This window comes from Danaus plexippus, chromosome 20 (assembly GCF_018135715.1).
Source record: "Danaus plexippus chromosome 20, MEX_DaPlex, whole genome shotgun sequence".
NCBI lineage: Eukaryota > Metazoa > Arthropoda > Insecta > Lepidoptera > Nymphalidae > Danaus > Danaus plexippus.
In genome coordinates, this window is record NC_083550.1 from 4,721,453 (window position 1) to 4,745,005 (window position 23,553).

General features: G+C 29.6%; 4 protein-coding genes across 4 annotated transcripts in view; 3 read left to right on the plus strand and 1 right to left on the minus strand.

The window, feature by feature from the left end:
* Window positions 1-614: 614 nt before the first annotated feature.
* LOC116774000 (mitochondrial import inner membrane translocase subunit Tim16) lies at window positions 615-1,432 on the plus strand. Its single transcript, XM_032666606.2, has one exon. It carries the CDS (start codon window positions 726-728, stop codon window positions 1,101-1,103), a length of 378 nt encoding a protein of 125 aa, XP_032522497.1. The 5' UTR covers window positions 615-725; the 3' UTR covers window positions 1,104-1,432.
* Window positions 1,021-3,542, minus strand: LOC116773999 (transmembrane protein 169). Its single transcript, XM_032666605.2, has 2 exons — window positions 3,188-3,542; window positions 1,021-3,040 (listed from the first exon to the last, which is right to left on the minus strand). The coding sequence occupies exons 1-2, from the start codon at window positions 3,287-3,289 to the stop codon at window positions 1,919-1,921; spliced, it is 1,224 nt and encodes a 407-aa protein (XP_032522496.1). The 5' UTR covers window positions 3,290-3,542; the 3' UTR covers window positions 1,021-1,918.
* Window positions 3,543-3,752: 210 nt separating this feature from the next.
* Window positions 3,753-5,452, plus strand: LOC116774078 (3-hydroxyacyl-CoA dehydrogenase type-2-like). The gene is made up of 5 exons (XM_032666719.2): window positions 3,753-3,875; window positions 3,951-4,115; window positions 4,194-4,358; window positions 4,633-4,870; window positions 5,195-5,452. Exons 1-5 carry the CDS (start codon window positions 3,867-3,869, stop codon window positions 5,386-5,388), a joined length of 771 nt encoding a protein of 256 aa, XP_032522610.1. The 5' UTR covers window positions 3,753-3,866; the 3' UTR covers window positions 5,389-5,452.
* Window positions 5,453-15,863: 10,411 nt separating this feature from the next.
* The window catches only part of LOC116774126 (F-box/LRR-repeat protein 7), a 34,899-nt gene continuing 27,209 nt past the window's right edge, over window positions 15,864-23,553 (plus strand). Inside the window, exon 1 of the mRNA XM_032666782.2 lies at window positions 15,864-16,197. The gene's annotated coding sequence lies outside the window, so the exon portion shown is untranslated. The remainder of the gene's footprint in view (window positions 16,198-23,553) is intronic.

Consider the following 23,553-nt stretch of genomic DNA (forward strand, 5'->3'; position numbering starts at 1 on the left):
AACGAATTCACGCAATTTTTTAAGTTTATTTGATAAGAAAAATTATAAACTAAAATGGATTTCTTTTTAAAACAAGTTTAGAGTAAAGATATTTGATTGAACAATTCATGTATAACAATAGAGTTCCTGGTAATGTAAATGAATGAATTTGAGGAAATCGAATAAATGTCGATTTTTTTTTAATTTGTTGCCAATAATTACATGAGTCCTTCACTAAGAAACATTTTACTCTTTTCTGATAATAAATATGTCATTATGACTGTAACTTCATACATATAGTTTTATATTTATCATGGAATAGAAAATTAGTGAAGTAAATTTCAAAATTGTGCCATTTGCTTTAGGGAATAAATAATATTCATATGTATTTTCAGCAATTAAATTAGGTTGTTACCAAAATATGTCTTTTATTTTTTTAAGTTTTCTCTTTTATTAAGTCATTAGATATAACTATAAAGACGAACCCTTATATGTAAAAACTTTTTAGAAACAAAATACTTAAAATGCATATTAATAATTTAAAACTTAGCCTAAGTCCATTCTTATTATTTAACATTTTAAATAGAACCGAATATTCAGCTACTTTATAGTTTTTTTACTCTGGCATTGTGAAAATTTACTATTTTGACGTCTGACATTGAATACAATAACCTATAAAATTTAGAGATTACTCGTAACGTAATGAGAGAATATAATTCAAAATTATTTCATTTCTTTAATTAGGAATGGCAAAGTACATAGCACAAATCATAGTTCTGGGGGCTCAAGTTGTGGGGCGAGCTTTTGCTAGAGCTCTCAAGCAGGAACTAGCTGCATCGCAAGAAGCAGCTAAAAGGGCTGGCGGAGGACAGGAAGGTGCAAGGAGAGCGGCTGCAAATGCTTCAACAGGTCTTACTCTAGAAGAGGCCATGCAGATACTCAACATTGAAAAACTCGACCCAGAAAAAATCAAGAATAACTATGAACACTTATTTAACGTTAATGACAAAACGAAAGGGGGTTCCTTTTATTTACAATCGAAAATAGTCCGTGCGAAGGAAAGAATAGACAAGGAAGTAAAGGAACCAAAATCAGAACAGAGTCAACCAAAAGATACTTCATGATTGAATTATATGTTAATTGTAGATTATGTTTTAGTAAAACAAATTGTTTTGTAAAATGTTTTATTACATAGAAAATGGACACAATAGTGACTAGAATACATCAGTCTTTATACTATGAATAATGATTGCGTAATTTATTTCAATATTTGATACAATCTTGCTAAGCATCAAATTAAGTTATGCTAAGCAAAACATGTTACGGTTTCGTTTAGATATACGATTATGATTTACCTTCTCTTAGTGTTGTACCTATGCTATTCTTATAATAGTGCATCCTTAGTATATTTAGAATTATAATTTTAATTCCAATATATAGATTGATATGAGTACATTCATTTCTATATAAAATTCCCTATAAACTGAGAAACATTAAAATGAGATCAATAAAATATCTGGTTGCATAATAAAAATTTCTATGATTAAATCTTTTCGAACATGCAGATAATATGAAAATGTAGGCTAAATTAATCTATGAAAATTTATCTTCTATTAAGCTGCCCATTTTGTGTAACGATTACGTGACTAGTTTTTTATCCCTACTTTTAAACCAGTCTTTCTTAAATATAGAATTCAAAAACGCCCATTAAAATTTCTATAAAAGTGACATCATTGCTCCCGTTTTCGTTTCGCTAAATAGAAAACTTGATGTGTGATGTAGAGTGGAATGTTTAGCTTAAATTACTTCTGACTAGATTAGTTGCTTTACAAATTATAACTAAGCCTCTAATAATTTAAATATGGCAGTATTATTTGTAGCTGGAAGTATTTTAAAATGTATAATATAAAAATCACAACTTAATTATATGCTGACGTGCTTACTGCTTGACATCCATCAGAACGACGACTTCGTAAGGACTACATTCGGACATACCTAGACTATTACAAAGCCAACCGTAAAAGCCCTTCTCAAAATCAGACACATCCTTCCACCAGTTTGTTCCGCTGAAAGTTAGTTGTGCGATACCAGCATACAATCCGAGGATGACTGTAAAAATTACTATCAGAAATGGATAAGACAATATCACAAGCGGTGCAAAAAACACCTTCTTGATACAGCTGAAATCTTCGGTGACATGAGTAAAAATGTTGTACCAAGCCATAGTGCCTATATAGAAGGAGTATGTGGCAGATATTATGGCAACAAATGGTATACAAATGAGAGTGAATATGAAGATATGGGGTCCATTATATAGGGAGCATTTGGATACATCCATCTTGTTATATTCATCAGCCACAATTGCGGCTTCAATAATTTCCAGCTCCTCCCGTGATATATTAAGTTTCACATCTACATTCTGCCCCTTTTTCTTTCCTCTCTTAATTGTGCCTGTCATAGTCAAATAACCATCTTTGTTTTCAGACAAAGAACATTCAGGTGATATCGAACCTTCAGATTCCACTCTTAAAGCTGTAATTTCTGTGTCGGTATTGTCAGTTTCAACTATACCAGCAACAATATTAACCCTCTTACGCCTCTTAGCACTGTTTTTAAGGCTGTCTGTAAGTGGGCCCATTTCAAAACTGTTTTCTGATTGGGTCTGAGATAGGCTGTTAGGTGTGGGACATGAACTTTCATAATTTTCACTGTTGAGGACTTTACAACTGCGTTGTAATTCATTCTCATTAATTTCTCTCAAGTCGCCGTGACTTGAGCAAGCATCTGAGGAATTCTCATATATCGGTGATAGGTCAATAATTTCACGACTGCCATGAATTGTGGATAATGGTTGATAGCCATTTCTTTGTGTCTTTTGATCATTTTGAGGTGCAGAGTCGTTAGTAAATTCGTCGTTTACATCATTAATTATTGGCAGATTAATTTTCATGTTTGATTTGAGTCCCTCCATAGTGGAATGTATGATACCGTTTACTACGTGTTCAGTAACCGGCGATAAACCATTTATGTATTTAGTTGGCAATTCATTTTCTGCCGCTCCCTGAATGAAACACAACGTTGGATTACTATTGATATAAAGACTACGTGGATAAATAAAATTGACTTGTCAAGATATAGTATTTTTATAAGTTTAAGAAAATAGCTAAATAATCTTAATTCTATTGTTAAAGTAAATAAGTTCACAAACCTGAACGGTAATAATGTGATCAACATGGCCTGCTACAGGGTTTGGTTTCTTTCCATTACGCTTTTTGGGAAGTATGAAAAGTGGAGGTTCTACTTTAGCCATAGCGTGTTTGTTTTCAAAGTTTTGTTTATGTAAAAATGTAGTTTAAAAATTTTAACAACACCTTTGAGACAAAAAAGGACTAGTAGCTAAAATTTCGAGATACATAAATGTATTTTGTTAGACGGAAAGGCCGGCTACATAGCCTTTTAGAAGTATATCTTCACCAATATTCATTTTCTTATAAAAAACACTTCAACTCTACTACTTTTGTGTTATAAAAAGAAAAAGAAATACCCTAAGCCGCCACCATTTGCATTGTTGTTTTTTTTGTTTGAGTGTTATCGGATAGTTAGACACAAAGATAATAAATACACATAATGTTCATTAAAAGAAAAAATTAATATTTCGTAACTATTAATGAAGCAGTTATTAAAATAAATATATTGTTTTTTAAATAAAATTTTAAGTTAAGCATTGGTAGATTTTGGTCCGAGTAACGAATCTTGTTAATTTGACTGTCAAAGTCAAATTTTACTTAATACTTAAGCGATATTGAAAAACATTTTATGAGATAGAAATAGAGAATTCTGTGAGAATAAACAATTAATAAAACAATTTTTTTTTAAATCTATAAAACATGCTGAAGGTAAGTTTTTAAACTCAAATTATTTCTTATATTTGTTTATTTAAGAATGTAAACAAAACTATAACCTAACCATAGGGCATGGTTAGTTTGGTTACCGGTGGAGCGTCGGGATTAGGTAAAGCGACAGTAGAACGTCTAGCTAGGAATGGAGGCAGAGTTGTAATTCTTGATATCCAAGGTTCAAGGGCGCAGGAAGTGGCTAAAGATTTCGGTGAAGATGTGCAAGTCTCTGTTGGTTGTGTAAGTAATTTTTTGTTCGAAATTTGTTGTTTTGTTCCAAAATTATACATTTTTTATGATATAAAAAATACATTTCAGGTGACTTCAGAAGTGGATGTAAATAATGCTCTTAAAATAGCAAAGTCAAAATTCGGCAGACTTGATACGTTAGTGAATTGTGCTGGTTTTGCGCAAACCAATCAAGTTTACAACTTTAACAAAGACCAACCTGGCGGAATGGAGTACTTTGAGAAATGTGTTAATGTACGATTCCCAATATTGCATAGTGGATAAGTGTATTTTTCTTATAAATGATTTTGATCTTGATCCTATCAATACTTAAAATGTTTCTTAAAGTTGTCTAATAAATCATGTATATGTATATTATATTAAAATTAAGCTTGAATCTGTCAAAAAAGCATGATAAAAAAGTAGTCATAATTCCTATGAAATAATTATCTGTCAAAGAAATAATATTTAACTCTATGGATTTTTAATAAGATATACCGATTTACTATATGTATTATATTATCCCCAGGTAAACGCACTTGGTACATTTAACACTATAAGATTGGCTGTAGGATTAATGGGTAAGAACACACCAACGGAAGATGGTCAGAGAGGTGTTATAGTTAATACGGCGGCGACAATAGCTTATGAAGGGGACATCGGCCAGGCAGGATATGCCGCATCAATGGCAGCTGTAATAGGAATGACATTACCGTTGGCGAGAGATCTTGCATCTCAGGGAATTCGAGTTGTAACGATTGCACCCGGTTAGTTCTGTGTTATGTATTGTTAAATTATGTTATAATGCCAAGTATAATGTGGGTAGACCACTTTATTAGATTCTGTCATTAAAACTTGCTACTTAGCATAATACACATATTACGAATTTAATAAAGTTCTATTGAACACTTCTGGATAATATTATGCTATTAAAATTTGCTTGCTATTGATATAATCATATATAAATACATAAATTAATAATAACTTTTTTTATTTATTTTATATGAATTTTAGGTTGCTCTTATCCAATATGAAAGTTGCATGTCTGTGAAATATTAATGGGTAATTTAAGAATATATGTATTTTTTTAGGCGTATTCCAAACCCCTTTGGTATCGTATTTGCCGGAGAAAATGATAGAATTCATCAAACGTATGACGCCATTCCCTTCAAGACTGGGCAAGCCAGAAGAGTTTGCTCATTTAGTGACCAGCATTGTAGAAAATCCTATGTTGAATGGAGAGGTTATAAGATTAGATGGTGCACAGAGATGGTTCCCCCTATAAAATATTGATTATTGTAGTACTATTTTAGGTTAAGGCTGAAAATAAATGTACAAATAGCTGTTTATTTAGTTTTTATGTGAACCCTAATAACATTTTTATATTCTGCTAAGTAGAGATGTATGTAGCCACAGCATGGACAGCAAAACAAGATAAATAATGTTAACATAGTTTCCTTTCTTGATATAATGTTTAAATGAATAATATACATACATAATCATGCCAAAACCAAGATCTAAGATTAATAAATAAAAACAGTTAGTGTAATTTCTGTGTTTAACATAAAAATGGGTAAAAGTTATGAGATTTTAAGAAAAGAAAGTTTTAATAGAATTGACAACCTCAGACTATCATTTTCTCATTTGGAAGTTAGTTAGAGAGAGGGGCTTAGAAAGTGGAGCTGAGCGTTTAATGCGTGTTAGATAGGGGCCCCTTATACCTACACCTGGGTCACAAGTCCCCGGCGCTATTAGAGCTCCTCTCCCTGCTACGATCACCCGGTACCCGCACGGTGAATCTATGGAATGATGAGAAGTTTTGTCTCTCGATTTAGAACCGAGAAATGACGAAAGGCACTATCCACATTCAAATAAAGAGCTAAGTATGTTCCCTCTTCTATTTAGGCTTGTATAAAATGGTTTCAAGTCAATTTTCAATTTACGTCAGCAATTCAAGTCAGTTTCAATTCAAGGACACATCCCAGTCGAGATACTACTTCCAAAAGTACAAAATTCCAACCCAAAAGCCGTCAGCCTAAAAGCTACGTAAATTTTGATTACAAAAATAAGAAGTTAAAATTACTTTAATTTACCTATTTTTGTTTTTAAATTTTTGGTACTAGAATAAAAATATGTTATTTACATGCTCAAAGTAAGAGAACGGAGTTTTTTTATCTCATTATAATCTTGAAACTTGTAAACTTCAAAACCTAATTCACGTTAGAAAGCAAGTTAGAAGAGTTATGATTCAAGAACTTTTTTCATATAAAAGTTTCTAAATGTCTTAATTTCTACCTACCCAACAGACGATCTTTAATCTTTTGGGATAAAATATTATATTAAGTAAATACAGGTTAAAAATGGAGTATGATTAAGTCTTATTTAGCAAAAAGTAATCTAACAACAGAATAAACGTAATGTTTGCTTGCAATTTTTCTTTATTAAACTTGTATAATGAAAAAAAAATACTTCAAGTAAAGACAATGTTTAAAATCGAAAAATTCTTATTTTAATCAAGTATAAAGTTTTAATTGATAAAGACAGTATGTTTCAATCAGTAGGCATACTCCAAATTAGTATAGTTACTTTAGATACGAAGCGTTTCCTGTTTCTCATTCAATAACTTTTAAACGTTTTCAATAACGTTAATACTATAATGTGTGAGGATTTATGTACGAAAAACTGTTAACACTCCGTATTTAGTGTAACGATGGAAACTTTTACGTTCATAAAACTTCTAGGAAAACAGAGCTATGTGCATGTAATCCTTATTTAGCCTGTTTTGGCATGGGGAATCATTAATTTTACCTGACAAACAAATGTTTTTCCTCATAGTATATAATTAAAAATTATATGAACACAATATGTGAAATATAAATAATATCTATGGAAATCAGGTTCTAATTTCAAACTTAAGCCTTAAAATTACGAAGTGGCTTAACTATAAGATGGAAATATTGTATGTCATACGAATTTATTAACTTCATTTTTAAATAACAAGATTTGTATATATATATTATAATAGGAAAATGTTTCTTATTTCTTCACTGCACCTACACATATTTTGGACCAATAAAAATATTAAAAAAATACACATATATATTAATGTCAATGTCAATGTCATATATAAATAATAATTTACTTTGTAATGTTTGGTCTAGTGAAACACAACCGTCCATGCAATAAACTTTAACAATTATTAAATCATTTTAATTCAGAACATTTTGATTTTTAATTTAATGATTTTACGGTTTATAGTAGCATACAGTGGGACTAACTAAGGTACAATTTATTACATCCCCAGTGAATTCAAAAGATATTTTATCTCTATCGAAATCAAGCGACCGTAAAATAAAAAAAAGTAGAAGCATCCCATGGCGAGGTAATTTTTATGACAAACTGAAATTTCGAAGTAATAAAGTTGAATTTCGTGTGTAAAACATTTTATGAAACAATCGCGCAGTCATCATCAATCAAACATGTCACATAGCGTATTAAGAAATATTCTGATACTATTAATACAGCCTTTATTCCAAGGTGGTAAGGTTTGTATTTAAAAAAAATCCTAATTTGTTTATTACGGGTATTGTAACATAGTGTAATTTACTGATTTAAAAGAACAAAAGTTGTTTAAACGAATGCGACGCCTATTTGGACGACTCCGACCACCCGACATTCGACATGTCGTTTATTGTATATTGCTCTTATATTTGGTATCAAACCAGAATATGCCTCATTTAAAAGAGTATCCTTAATTGAAAACCAAAATTTTTACAATAAATATATTTATAAAATAATATTTCATTGTTGCCATTGGCTGTATGCAGTTCATTTCTTTGAATTGGATTTAATAAGGCGATATAGGAGATATTGGGAGTCCAGTACAAATGATGCGAGTGAATTATAGCGACGTTCAAGCACGATCCGTGTTGTAATTGGATGTCAGAAGAAAGAATTGAAAGGGTAAAAACTGCAAGGAGTCAGCTGTTTTAGAGTTCCGCTATGTTGTTTTTCTTTATAAAATATCTTCACGAAGGTTTTTAAACACTTAAACGGTGACGTTACTGTGCTGCCTTTACAATTAACTTCCAGTTAACGATCGTTTCATGTTTCCAGGAAAGTGACAAATTATTTCGAATGTCATATTTTATACAAATTTCGCATCGACGTGAAGCAGGCGAATCCTAAAGGATTTTGCATAAATTTTAACTGGAATAAATCAACTAAAATACTCTGATATAATTTCTGAAACTGCTTATTAAAGTAGGGGCTGATAATAAGCCAGATTAATATGAATAAATTTAACCTATATCTGCAGATAAGCCTGTCATAACCTATACATTAATTACGGACAACTTAAAATGTCGCCGGGATTGGATATACCAATAAATTACAGGGCTCTCACAAAAAATACTGACTTCTAGCCATACAGAATCTAATTAACAAAATTACCGACCTAAGATCCCACGTCATAACTCTCTTGATATTTGTTGCATATATTAAAACGTAATCACGTTAAGTACGAAAGTTTCCATTGATGGCTTACCATGGCAGCGTAAGCATTATTCAAATCGGTGTGTTCAAAACAAAGCCGGCAATAGATTTGCAATATGTGAAAATTATCATTTGTGGGAGCCTCTTAAATGGAACACGTCTCCGCCACACACAGCGTTCACGTTACTAATTGTTGTTGAAATAATTACATGATTAAAGAAAATTAGTCATTGTCATTTTATGCACGTGCAATTTTGTACATTTTAAGTTCTTCCAAAAATTACAAAGTTGTTTTAATTTCCAAATTGGCCTTTGTATTTCCGAGTAGAGAATCCCTTCGTAATGGCGCATTTTAATTAATGCCGATTAAAAAGTAAGTTTAACTATCAATTCTTGGAAGTTTAAATTTTATCTGGGAAGCAAAAGAAGATGTAAATTGTTATCAATTCGTAGATATTTTTATCCGCATATATTCCTTTAAATATAGACTCTTGTCTGGACTGTAACTCACGTGGCACCAAATATAGTCTTTCAGTGAATTGAGTTTTTAAAAATTCATAAATGTCCCTACTTATTGTTCTCTAATTTAAGGCCTCCTATTTTTATCATAATAATCGAGATTTGAGGTCAAGAATAGTCAGATTTGGATATAAAATATAAAGCCTGAATGTCGTAACTGTCATACAACGTATATATATAATGTACAACATATATATATATATATGTATTATTTGATGTATGTACTTCCAACAATCGACAAAAAAAGCTTAGTATTGCTTCTTAGTAAAAAAAAATACATAAATTTTATGACTCATAAAAATTACGAAAATAATTTTTATTGCTATTAATTCCTCTAATAAATATTAGAATTAAGATTAAGGTTTCTGGACGAAAACAGGAAAATATTCAACAAGTAATAAAAGTGTATATATCGAATAACTCGTTTATATAATTAAATTTATCCTTGATAATTGTGTTTTAATTACGTTTATACATGGTTATTGGTTTAGTGGTCTATTAAAAGTTTACATCGTAATACGGAGCGTTTCTAGCTATTCCTTCGTAATCTTACATCGATACAATTGTACGCGAAGATTGGTGAATTCTGCCGTGATGCTTTGTGGGAAAAAATATATATCTACGTCATTTTTCATCATCGTCATCAGCCTATTGGAGCCCACTGCTGAGCAAAGGACTCTTCTCACATGGAGATGGTTAGAGCATTAATCACCACACTCGCTCAAGGGGATTGTCATTTTTAAGAAAAGTAATTGTAATTAAATTTAATAAATGAAGAAAGAAACGCTACGCGGGTTTCTCATAGACTCTCTGAGATCTTTCATAACGATTATATGCAGAATAAAAATGACAAATGATAATAAAATTTAAAAAAGTAGCCTATAAAATGTTTGATGTTAGTTATGTCCAGAACGGATCTGGATGAAATATAAAGAAAGTCTTTAGAGTAAGTCACTGTATGGCGCTCTAAGTTCACTACACACGGGCAACAAGACTGACGAATTTTAAGATGAATAAATTAATAATTGTAATCAGAAAAATAGATCATTTGTAAGAATTAAGTTGTCTATTATTAAACATGAAACAATGTCGTTTTCCCTTTCGCTTTTAGTGTAAATCTGATTTCATATATATTGAAATAAAAAAAAACAATAATTACTTCAAGGGCTTTTTCTTTTGTATGTATTAAATGAAAATAAACACTATAAAAGTAATTTTTCTTCTGTTATATGAAGTGATAATTTTGCAATAGTCCTATGAGGTTTATATCTTTAAGTAAACAATTTTTTGCCTAAAATGAGTTACTGTTATTTTGTATCGGTTGTGTGTATCGTCTGTGGCAGACCGGTCGTGTTACGCAACGTCATTTATAAAAGACAAAGGTTTATGGGGAAAAGATTTTAATTTTTTTTATTGTAAACGTTCGTCCGTACCTTGATGTTGTTATAAAGAAAAGAGTTTTGTATGATTTATTAAATTGAATTTAGAACTGTCAATTTAAATAAAATTTTAAATCTTTACACTTATTTGTCCATTATATACATATTTCATACAAGAATAAGAAAAAATCTCGACTGTAATTATAGCACGACTTATAAGTAAATTTATTAACTCAATACATTCAAACGTTCATCAAATGTTTGGTCATCAAAAAATGTTTGTCTTGAATCTAGATAATGAACACTGAATATTTATTGTGAGCCGGTACATTCTAATTACAGGGAATCGTAAATTTCGATGCATCCTCCGGACCATGCTAAATTCAACACATGCACTAAAATCCCATCTACACTATCGCTGCTTATCTTTTATTCCTTTGAAATAAATGATATATAATATTTAAATTTTATAAAAAAAATATGAGTTTAATCTTATATTAACTTTTTTTTAATATCTTTGTATATTAATTTTTTTAATTTATCTGAATATAAAAATTTGACAAAAGCACCTAAACTATAGAAGTAGCTGGGATGGTTGAATGTTTGATATAATTTAACGAGAATTTATCAACAATAATGTTTCTTTCCTAATGATAATTTATCTGAACCGTCCAGGCGGTAGTGTCGACGGGGCATATCTCTTAACATCCGCTTTGTTTATACTCAATAGTTACCTTCCATTTGTTTATACTAATTATACAATGTATAAATTATAATTATTACACACATTGTAAGCTTTTCATAAGTATTATCTATGTAATTAACTTTACCGTTTCGTTCTTTGTATTGAGTAAACTAATAATGTGTTCCAATTTTGTATGCGTTATAAATACAGGGTGTTTTATACATGCGTAATAAATACAGAAAATTATATACCTATAGTTTACAAATTCATCACCTCATTACAATTTGGAGACGTCCAATAAAAGACATTTTAATATCTCTAATTGAAATAGTTTATTGGCGTATTACAAAACGTACATAAGTTTTTGTTCAAAATTATTATTATTATAATAATCAATCTTTAATAAATATGCAGTAAACTATTGTAATGTCCTGATATCTGTTGTCGGTTTGTTTTGGTACGTGTCAATTCTTTCTATCATCCGGTTCTTGTTGAGAGTTCTTAAATTTGGACTAACGAAAATAACTCGAGATTTTAAAATGTTTTTTTGGTATGACTTTGTTGTGAATGCTGTATTGTTTTTTTGGTGTTATAACGCGTACATTGACGTCTGATTTATGTTAAAGTTTTTTTTTATAATTACAGTAAACTATGTTGCTACGTGATAAAGTAAAAAGAAAATTTTTCATCGCCTGTTTAGGGAGGATAGAAAAAGTTATGAGAATTATATATAATTTAAAAGATAATGTAGTAATCTTACTCTGTTGTAGACATTTCAAAAAAAGGTAAAATGTATGACGAAAATGTCCACATGAAATAACAAAAAAATATAAGGTCTCTGAAATCTATAATACTCTTAGTTAATAAAACATTTAACTACAGTCTTCTTCCAAATTTTTTTATTAAGACCTCTTTTGATAACAAGTACAAATTATTCCTTACAGCCTTAACACTAGTTTCTTGCCAGAGCGAAAACCCCGCTAAGTTTTTATATGTATATACTTTCTTTTGATCAATCAAGTGGAGGTAGTTGTGATGGATTCATATTGATTGACTTAAAAGAATTTGCTTACCACAAGTGTGAATCGTTTGTACATATGACACGTTTTGCTTTCCTCAATCAGAACCTACATTATAATGTATTAAGATGCGAAAAATTTATAACTTCTGTAATGTACGTTTAAATCAAGTTCGCATAATCACGTTACAATTACGTATTAACATAGCATAAACGTAGTTTATTAAAGAAACACGAAACGTCTAGCATCTGTTACTATGGTAACTTGGTTTAAAGATACTGGTGCACATACAGCTTCCTCGTGACGTCACATGTTAACCGAAACTGCTATTTATATAGTTAGCATATGTTTCTACATTTAGGTATATAAAACACAGCCTTTTCTTGCTCTTTGGTGATAGTTAAGAGAAATTAACATCAGTTAGGTTTAAATGATTTGTAATGGAGCTGTTACTACGTCATGTTCGTTAGTTCAATAAAAAAAAATTAAAATTAATGTATTTCCTTACAAAAGTCTTGAATGACCAAAATAGTATTAATATAAAAATTACATAAATAAATTAAATAGAATGTAATAAATTTTACACGATATATTTTAATTTTGTAGTTCGTGTTACGTAAAATATTTCTGTAATTATGAATTATTCATGAATCTTGTAAATTACGAACATGTTAAGAATAAATCAATTAGGACTTATTCGTTTTACACAAATAGCTTCTGGCGTTATCTCGTATCTGTGTATCTGTGTTAGCCTTAGGCTTGTATTACTGATGTAATTAGATGGACACACAGATTACATGAAATTCAATAGCATATGTTTTTTTTTTATCACATTAAAAGTAATCCGAAACATCCGTAATAACATATTGTGAAATTTATATTATTGATTAAATTTATTTATTACGTACCGAAAAAAGGTTTTATATTATTCATGTGACATTTCATTGGCATTATAATTTTAAATCGTGACATTATATTTATTAAAAAGTTTAAATGTGGTATTGATTTAGAAGCTACACTTGGTTGTAATAAAAGCATTATCTGGTACGTAGCAAATCAGATGAGATACATATCTTTGAGATAATGCTGTATGGATATAGTTAATGCATTTCTATGGTATTACCTAAATTGTACCCTGGAGGGTCAGCGTGCATAATACTAGATTGTAGGAGCTGCGTGAGAAAATAAATTCTCTACGCACCATATAAAAGACATCAACGCTCACTACATATATTTTTTTTACGTACAATTTTTTTTTGCACTTTCGTTTGTTATAAATCACAACGGATTGCTATTTAAGAATAATATTTAAAAAAAAAAGTAATTTTTATTCAGTAGAAAACTCTAATGGCTTGAGTCATTTTGTATTCAATTCTATGAAGTACACCGGTTTTAAATGCCAAAAAACCACTTGAAAAGTACCGATTTCCTTACGACCAACAAATTAGGTGACCAATTAAATTAAATAGTATTAATTGAATTAAACTATATATAGTCCACGTCGGGATAATCGATGCGGAATGTTTTAATTGGGTTAGCGTTTGAATTCAGGCGAGTGTGTGCGAGGTCGTTTTGAACACACGACACGATATATCGTAGACATACATTTTAAATAACATTTAGTTACAATAAAAGAAAAAAAAGGAATGTGTAAAAAAAATTACATTAATTAAAAATTATTTTCTGTTATATAGTATTATGATTATATTATATTTTCAATATAAGCGTTATTTATAATTAAGCAAATATTTACGTAGTTATGTACGTGTTAGTAATTTTTGAAGTTCGTTTGCGCCACCTTTTTTTTGCGATAAGACTATTGGTATAATTACGCCGATTAGGAAACAGAGTATTTTAGAATGACTTAAGTTTATAATGAAGTAACCTTTTTATTAGTTGAAATTATACCATTTCAACAATGGTGGAGCTATAAAAAAGGTTTTAAATCACTTAGAAAATCGAGTCCGCTTAAATCTTTGCATCTAAATTTTTAGACGCACAGAACATATTTAAAAAAAGTTAAAAAGATAAAGATATTTTTTTTGTTATCTTCTACGTACCTATGTAGCTTTTTCAAGTTTTAATAATATTATATCACTTTCATTGGTCGACTTATATATTATGTTATTTAAAACACGCCTAACACAGAGATGGTTCTCTGTATTCAGATATCTATGTACATATAATTAAAATTGAAACAATTCAAACAAAATTTTTACTAGCGGCAGAGCAAAGGGTTCAATATTATTAGAAATATGAAGATGAACAAGAAACTTTTTGCATTCCACACATATCCGACATCACAGTCTATGGGAAAGTTATTCTTGGAATGGCCGATAAGACGGTACTTCCTCCAGCATCCGTCCCATTCTAGCATATAGATAAACCAGCTGTGCGACGGAGATGTAAGATCAGGAATGTCATATTACCATTTTATTATAAATCGAAAGTCTCCCGTTGAATAAAAAAATAGTAACAAAAATTGTGCATTGTGCGAAATAAGGTTTTAAGAAAATGTATACAATTAATATGTCTATGAGTTCGTTGATCCATATTTAAAGACAAATAACTAAATATACATATATATATGTCTAATGTTTTAATATAATATATATATATATATATATAACGTCCAAATTTATTAAATTTAAATATTAAATTAAATCTATTTATTATCAAATAGGTTAGTTTTATTTAATATTAATAAATTGAATAATTTATACAAAAAATGTCTTAAATTCTCTTTTACAAGTAATTCAATAACAAGTAATAACAATGAAAGATTATTATTAATTTCATTATTTTAGGATTTTTATTTGTTGCAAATAAAAGATGACATTCCGTTTTTGACATAATTCAAAAGCCAAATTGTGAGTGAAGTAGGAAAAGACAGGTGATTTTATTAATTATAAAATGGATGTAAAAAATATATGTAACTAGTGAAATTGTAGCGCAAACAAGCAATCTCTATTGAGTAGATCAGGACTAATAATGAAGGTAACCTGACCAATAAAAATGAGCAATTTCTTGAAAAAAATGTAAAGTTATGAGAACCTCTTTAAATCAGCCGGTTTTTACCTACACGACCGTAATTTTGATCTTTAATAATTCCACAGCAAAGCCACTTGAAGTTCTGCATTCATGTGTAAGCTGATAGATATATTATGTTCTCTTTTTAATATATGACTTTTTCTGTGTTGGAGAAGGATGGGAGATCAAACTTGAGTCTTGCTAGCGGGACATCGACCAGCAGCTTTCAGAAAAACCTCACGTTCAAGTAACAGCGTTGCAACTCTTATATATATTTTTTATATAATATATTAAATAATGTTAAATATCATATCATCACTTTAATCTGAAATCGACAAATAATCGTTTAATTATTAAACAGTATTTACAATTGCTAATCAATACTTCTTTTGACATAATGTTTTAAGCCGGGAATCGGTTGGAAGTTTAAATGGAGGCTATATATTGATAAGTATCAAACACATTTGAAACAGGCTTTCAAAAGTTACAACACTTTTATGTTAAGGTTACTTGCCCCGTGGACATCGACAAAAACCGTGCAGCTTGATTGTATGTGTGCCGTGTTGATACACACTCACACATACAAGGGCGCATACCGAACGCGCTCGCGCAGGGGAAACTGAGTTTTGCATTGAGTCAGAGTCAGTTGTAAAGCGACATTTAAGTTCAACAAACGCTTTATAGCAATATTATAACATAACTCAACTAATTCTTTATGGTATTAAAGTGAAAAACTAAAATAAATTCACAGATAGTGTCGGTATATAAAATGACAGGTTATTTTTTTTTAATTTTGTCACAGAGTTAGAGGCCACGGTTTAGAATATTGTGTTGGGAGTTAAGTGCGAGTGTTATATAAAAGTTTTGTGATGTGATATATCTTATGGAAATACACTGTGAATGAAAATGTGGAAAGATATCTTCTACGTGAAATCAGTAAGAAAAAAGGAAAGCGGGGAATAGTTGAGGTAATAAGACAGTTCTAGCGATTGCTTAGATAGAACGATTCTGAGTCATTTAATATAGATTTCGAAGTCTTTGTATGAATTTTACATGAAATGTCATTTAAACATATAACCCATAGGTTATACTGCAAATAAACATAGATGACATAAAAATTAAACATAGATAAAATAAAAAAAATATCTAAACTACATCTAAAATTACATTTCTAGTTTCAACATTACATTTTCGTCACGGAATATAAAAATATGATTTATAACAAATCTATACGTATATGAATCAGACAAACAAAAATAATTCCGCATTTTTGATAATAAAATAAAATGGAATCAATCAGGTTCGTTAATTATCGAATGTTAATATTGATTGCATCATTAATTATGAAAAAAAAAATGTTATCCTAACTATAATAAACATCACATATGCAGAGCAAAATTTTACAATTATCAATACAAATATTTTTTTTATAATATGATCTTTCTGTATATTGAGATTTTTAAATCTCACTGCACGATCTATTTCAATGAAATAACCTTTAATTTGCTAAGAATAAAAATATAATTTCGGATACCTTTTATACAGAAAAAAGACCGGTTTGTGAGCGAACAGAGAATTTCACACAGGCAAAGCTGCGGGTGAAAATAAGCTTTGAGAGTATGAAAGTGATTAATTTTTTTTTATCAATCTTATATACTTAAATATGAGATTGTCTATTCACACTGACATTGCTAGATGGATTTATTTGTATGTGAAGTAGAATTTTAATGTGTGTAATAGTCACGTTGTTAAGTATCCATTGCATAAACTTATACAATTATTTAGAAACAAAATCCTCACAACCGTAAAACTTTACGTTTTTTGGTGAAAAAAAGCAAAAGTTCACACAGGACGTACTACAGCAAGAATTTTAAAACACTCAAAAAACGCCTTGACAGCGATTAAAAAAAAAAAAAAAATTAAGCAAATTTTTATAAGCCTATAAAATATATTTTCGGATTTGATTCTCGTTTGCCGGATTCAATTCTTTATATTCGACCCGAGTTTTTTAAAGTAATGTTCAATGCGTTCAGGATAAAATTTCCCCACTTATTTTACAGCTATCAAGCTCCTGGCTATCGAACTTATTTTTTTTGGTAGGATACATTCTTTTATATAGAAAAATTTATGCAAATTGATATCATATTATATTAATGTACTATATTACTGCAAGCGACGTCGTGGTCGAAGGCTGTGTACCAACGGTTACTCATACTATCCGAGCCCACAGGTTTTTTTAGATAAGCGCTACCGTTTGCCGTTCCGTACCTGTTTCACGAGTTATGCTGGCTTACTTTGTTAATGGTGATTTTAATTTGCTGTCCGATGTGTTTTTTTTTTTTAATGTGAAATGAACTCGTCTCCCTGTATAATTACCAGTTAAAAGCAAGTGCTGGACGTTATAATAAAAATGTCGAAGTTTTAACTCATAAATACTTAATTGTCGGATACTGAAAAAACTTTTTAGTAATTAAATTGTTTTTCACAGATGGATAAGTGGAAGTGGTGAGTGATGATCATGTGTATGAAATTTCAGTAACTTTTATAAACCTCGTATGCTTAAAGCAACAGCTTGTTAGATTAATTTAAATATAACAAGCATATTGGTAATATTTTTCTATAATAGCTGCAGACAAAGTTACGGAGAGTAATTAGTATTTTACTTTAATATAGAAAAAAACTAATTCTGATACATTATAAGTAATACATAGTGAGTTTCCTAACATCTGTTATTTAATAATTTATAAATATATAATTATTTTGTAAAAGTGTAATATGGTCAGTGAATAGTATATATATTTTTAAATAAAATTATTTTGATTAAAATTTTTTTTATATAAATACCGAGTACGGAATAACGAACAAATAGACTAATAATCGTTTTTTGGCAGTATCTTTTAAGTACAATTGTGAATTGATATTCTTTATCTGTGGTAGATTGATTTTTTCGTTTCGTTCTAACTATTTAGTGTCGTATTAAACTATACAGATGAAATACATATTCAACTTCGATCTCATTAACGAGTGGACTTCTTATTGCTACTTTAAAATATTATGTATTTTTATTACATTCATTTACTATATTGCTACTGTAAGATTAAATAATTAAGACGATAAAACATATTTCAATATCCGTAACTAATAAATCCATTTATCACGAAATGTTTAATAGTCAATTTGTATGACAGATAAGATATAAAAAAAATATATATATTGAACGAGATTATTATAAAAAAAATATAATTTAAATATAAATAAATTGCGGACGATTTTATGTGCACATATTAAACTGGGGCAGCGTGATTACGATAAATATCTTGTTATCTACATTAATCTATTAAATGATAGCTAAGTGATTTGTAAGTGATGTTGGAACTAATTCGTAGTTTCACTACTTGTTTTCATTACATTTTCTATTAGACACGTTTGTGAACGGAAAATCAAAAGTAAAAGGAAAGTTGGTAATGGAGTCGTAATCGTTTAATTTCACGCCTGCCTATTAATCAAGAAATCAACTCTAATTTAATCAAAATAATAATATATTCAATAAATATATATCGCATTATATTAAATCAGGGTTTTTGATGGTTCTTTTAAAAATTTACATAACTGTTATTATAATAGGTATCACGGAAAAGATGTCAGCGGTGTTTCATTAAATCTTTGGTATTATTTAGGTATACTCTTGTAACGGTAACGGGGTCAAATATAGACTGATAAAGAAAAATTAAAAGTCAGGATATATATGCTATAATTGATTTATGGCTTTTATTTACAAAAAAATATTAAATTCATGCCCGCATCCTTAGCCTGTCGTTTCAAATTTATGTTTGTCTGTGAAAAGTAAACAGGGCGAGCTTATGTTTATTTTGGGCGATGCTCCTTTCTTATTGGACTATTTGTGTATGAGCTAGGGGCTTTAATTGTGCCTTTATGTTTTATAATTATGCTACTATTATGTGGCGAACTGCCAGTTATCGTAAAGATGTACGGAGGTACGTATGTCCAATCCCTTACACTGAAAAGAAAGACAGACAACTACATGGATACTCGTATGTATCAAATAATTTAAAATTATTATTTGACTGATAAAAATCACCAATATTTTGTATCTAGAGCGTTGGCTAACGCATTTTTTAATATTGAATATAAGCAATGTTACAATGTAAGCGCTTATAAAATGGCCAAAGACTGCCTTGTAAACATTATTACAAGGGTAATGCAATTCTTTTCTACGATTACTTGAGACGGAAGATTTGTTGGTTTACCCAAATTGCAAAATTGTAGGTAGGACCGTAAGACCTTTTACCCGAAACCAAATGTCAGATGAGATTTATAAACGAATGAAATGAACGAAGAATAACATTAAACAGTACATAATAGATAATACATATATCTTAATTAATTAAGGAAATAACTACATTATATTGTACATGAAAATGTAAATAATAACAGTTGCTTTCATAACATGGGCGTGTTCTCTATCAATGTTTATGAGATTAGTCTGTAAGTGGATTTTACTGGGTCGTGTCGTTAGTGTATTGAAGTGGTATTCATGTCATAAAAAACTTAGAAAGTTTCTTAGATAACACACTTAAGTGTATGTCGCAGCACGTAAAGCTAATAGAAGATGATTGTATTACTAGTTGTGTCCTGCACATCCGTGTGCAGGCTCGTAAACGCTACAAAATACGTGTACGATTAAGTATAAGTACAAATGTTTATTAAATATTGACATACATAAATATGGTAACGGTTTATGTCGTTTTAACTTTAATATTTATATCTAACAGCGAACAAAGACGTTGCTTTAAGTGGCCTGATCTAGTTGAGCAGCTGAACTCTCGAGGATACGGAAACTCTTTTTATCCTTCAACATATTTCATATAGAGATATGTATCTTGTCATAGCGCCTTCCTCACGGCGTTGTTATTATAAGGGCACGTCTCGATGTAGCGTGGACGACGAAAGAAGAAATATTACAATAGTTAATTCAACTTGAACGGTGTATAAACCTCCTTGGAGAAAAGGAGGTGTTTGGCTAGATAATATTATTTACATTCCTGTATACCTCACTTACTTATTATGTAATAGATAATGTAGTTTATATGCATAGAACAAGTTTTAGCAAGACCAAAACAAATACTAACTGTATTAGATTTTAGCAAGACACTAAGCCCGCAAGACACCAGTCTTGCAGCTAGGGCAGATTTCGTTGATAGTGCAAGATAACGACAAGCAAAACGAAAGAAATACAATTTAAGAAAGTCCTGGAATAACTTTTGTACCGTTTAATTTTTATTATATATTCATATAACTTTCATTACATCTCATAACTCATACAGTAAGATCAAGGATATAAAATGATTTATAACTTAAGGCGGAAAAAAATGAGTATCACAAATTTCATTCTAAACACTAATAGATTTTGATCAGTCTCTTAATGTTCCAAATTTGATTACAGAAGAATATAATAAAGTCAGAATGAGGCCCTATATTGTAAATCATATTTTTAATATGAAACATTTAAGTATGGTATTTCCTAAGTGCGTAAATTCTGCTACAGATTTCGATATGTTCCTGTTGAAACACGCTCTGACATTATATTAGTACAGTCAAGCGTTTATATATTGAATATTTGTATTGGTATTGTAAATCCGTAACGAGTTATGTTCGTATTTTGTAGAGGCAATATTAATTTACTTTCGTTAATTATTATTGTTAATTAATTTTGTAATCGGTTTATTTTAGGATTTATAAAGCAATATTAATAAAAAACAATTCCAGTCAAATACAATATGTAATAGAATGAAATAAATAAGTGTAAATCAATTAAATTCTGTACCTTTAGTACGGATTCTTCATAGATACTGGTAGTTTTTAGGTGTTTGCAACTTATATATTGGTAAAGTCTACATGTTTACAACTTATAAATAAAAAAAAAAACTATCGAAAAGGTCAGTGTTTTAACGGCCAAAAAAAAGTTGGTTATAAATTTCAATATTTTATTTTAAAGTATCATTATATGAGAATTCGTTATTGGGGACGTCGGGAATATATAGCTTGGAGATAATCCATCGTATGTCTGACAATCAATTAAAATATTGCATGAAAGTCTAACTAGATAAAAGTAAACGAATTCAATGCTAAAATAGTTGAATTAAAATGTCACTTATAGGAAATATTTAAGATATATATTGTTTCATTTAAAAATATATAAGTTTTAGTCAGAGATTTGATTGAAATCAGGATAGCCGAAAACAGGTCCAATCAAACTTATTTGATCTTGCCACGTTACATCTTGTATAAGGGAACAAAGGGAAGGAAATTGGCAATTTGGTTGATGTGTTCGTTGAAAAGATTTATCTGATTCATTATACTAACCCCTGCATTGTCACATTTTAATTGATTTCTTTACCTTTTCGTCGTATTAAGTACTTTTTCCCATCACATAATAAGACTCGATTACAAAATTTTAACCAAATGTTGTCTTTGATTAAAACCAGAAGCTTTCAAATCTGTTTATTATATTCCTCGAACAGACATACACACATAGATACACACGTCAATCAAATGTTTTATAATTACATCAAAAGATATGCCTGATACAATTTAAGATGAAACCAAGCGTTAAGCATGTTAATATAAAAATTGCTGTTTAAAATTCTGCTTGCGTGATTCGGATCGTTACTCTACATCACACGCTACTCGTGGGAAATATTTGTTTGGTTGTATAGAATTTTTTTAATCTTTATTAACAAAGCCGTAAAGGTTATAATAGACATATATTCCTTGGGCTAAAACAATTAATTTTATATTACATTTGAAGCTGTTAATTGTTTGGTAACTTCTTTATGGGGCAATGTGAAGGAAATGATAAAAAACGGTTACAAGCAAATTAAGAATATGTTCGTTCGATGCCGTGGAAATATTTTAGGAGAAGCAATATTACTAGGGAAAACTGTTGAAATTGTATGCCTAAACATATAAAATTCACAATTACAATGGTAATAAGGGTATTTTTTTCATACTTAAAAGCTTTAAGGTATTTACGTTGTAGAGAACAGAAAATAAATGTGAGACAAGTAACGTCATATACATTTGGTTTTTCGTGTTGTCATCACGGTCATCTCTCATGACGACGTTCCTGCTTTTACACCCGGTTATTTAAAAATACCCTGTTAAAAATCCGAATATACAGCATGTGAGTTACATAGATGTAACAGTACACAAAAATCTTTTCAGAATAACAAACAGAACAACAAACTTAAAGAGAATGTATTTTTTTTACGTTTAAAAACATACGAAGTCCGTATTCAAAAATGTCTATATCTCTCTTAATTAAACCGCATTCTGGCTACACAATAAAATTATAATATTAATTAGTACGAACGTTCATAGTAATGGAATATTGATTTAATATTTTATCACACAATTTACGGTGATACAATCTTTATCTGTCGATGTAATTATTGTGTGCTGTTATCGTGCAATCAGTGATTGAAATTAATTTTTAACACAAATATAGATACACGAATAATAAACGCTCTTGTTTTTGAATTGACTCTTTGTTTTTCAGATAATTTTTTCCTCAATTTCTTTAAAATTTCTTTTGATATTGCTCCCTCATATTATGTCTAAACTAAAGTATGTTCTCATGATCAGCTATATAAAACTATATTTGTTTGTTGGAAACTAACTAAAGTTTACAGAGTGTTCGTAATTATTGATAATTTTAATTGATTTTCACTTCTATTATATATATCAACATATTTTTAAATCACTATTCTATACATAACTTTACCTTAATAAATAGATTATAGTTCTGAAGTTCATCTAAAGATAGAAACGGTAAACATATTTCCTCTCCTTCTCTTGCAAAGATATTGCACATGTTGTGAATCACTAAAGGTATCAACCGCTATAAGTATTATAAATAGGTCCTTGAAAATACAAACTACACGAAGTAATTTATGGTAATAGATGTGATTTATATTATACTCGTATTATTTCTTAAAAACGTACTCACTGGCGATGTTGCTGATATGGTATGTCTGGTGATGTGACACAGGTCTACCAAATCAATTTTTTCATTCTCCCACCCATAAGTTATAATTTGGATGATTTAGTTCTTGAAGTCTTTAGAAAATAACATACTCAAAAGCTATACTCAGTTTCATAACGATCTATTTTCACCAGAATAAACTGTCATATTTGGGTTATCATAATTTATTTTTACCATATAATTTTCAAGTATGCATCAGCTTGCAAGTTTTGTCAAATATCCGAAAAACATTTCGTTATATTTGTGGTGAAATAAAAAT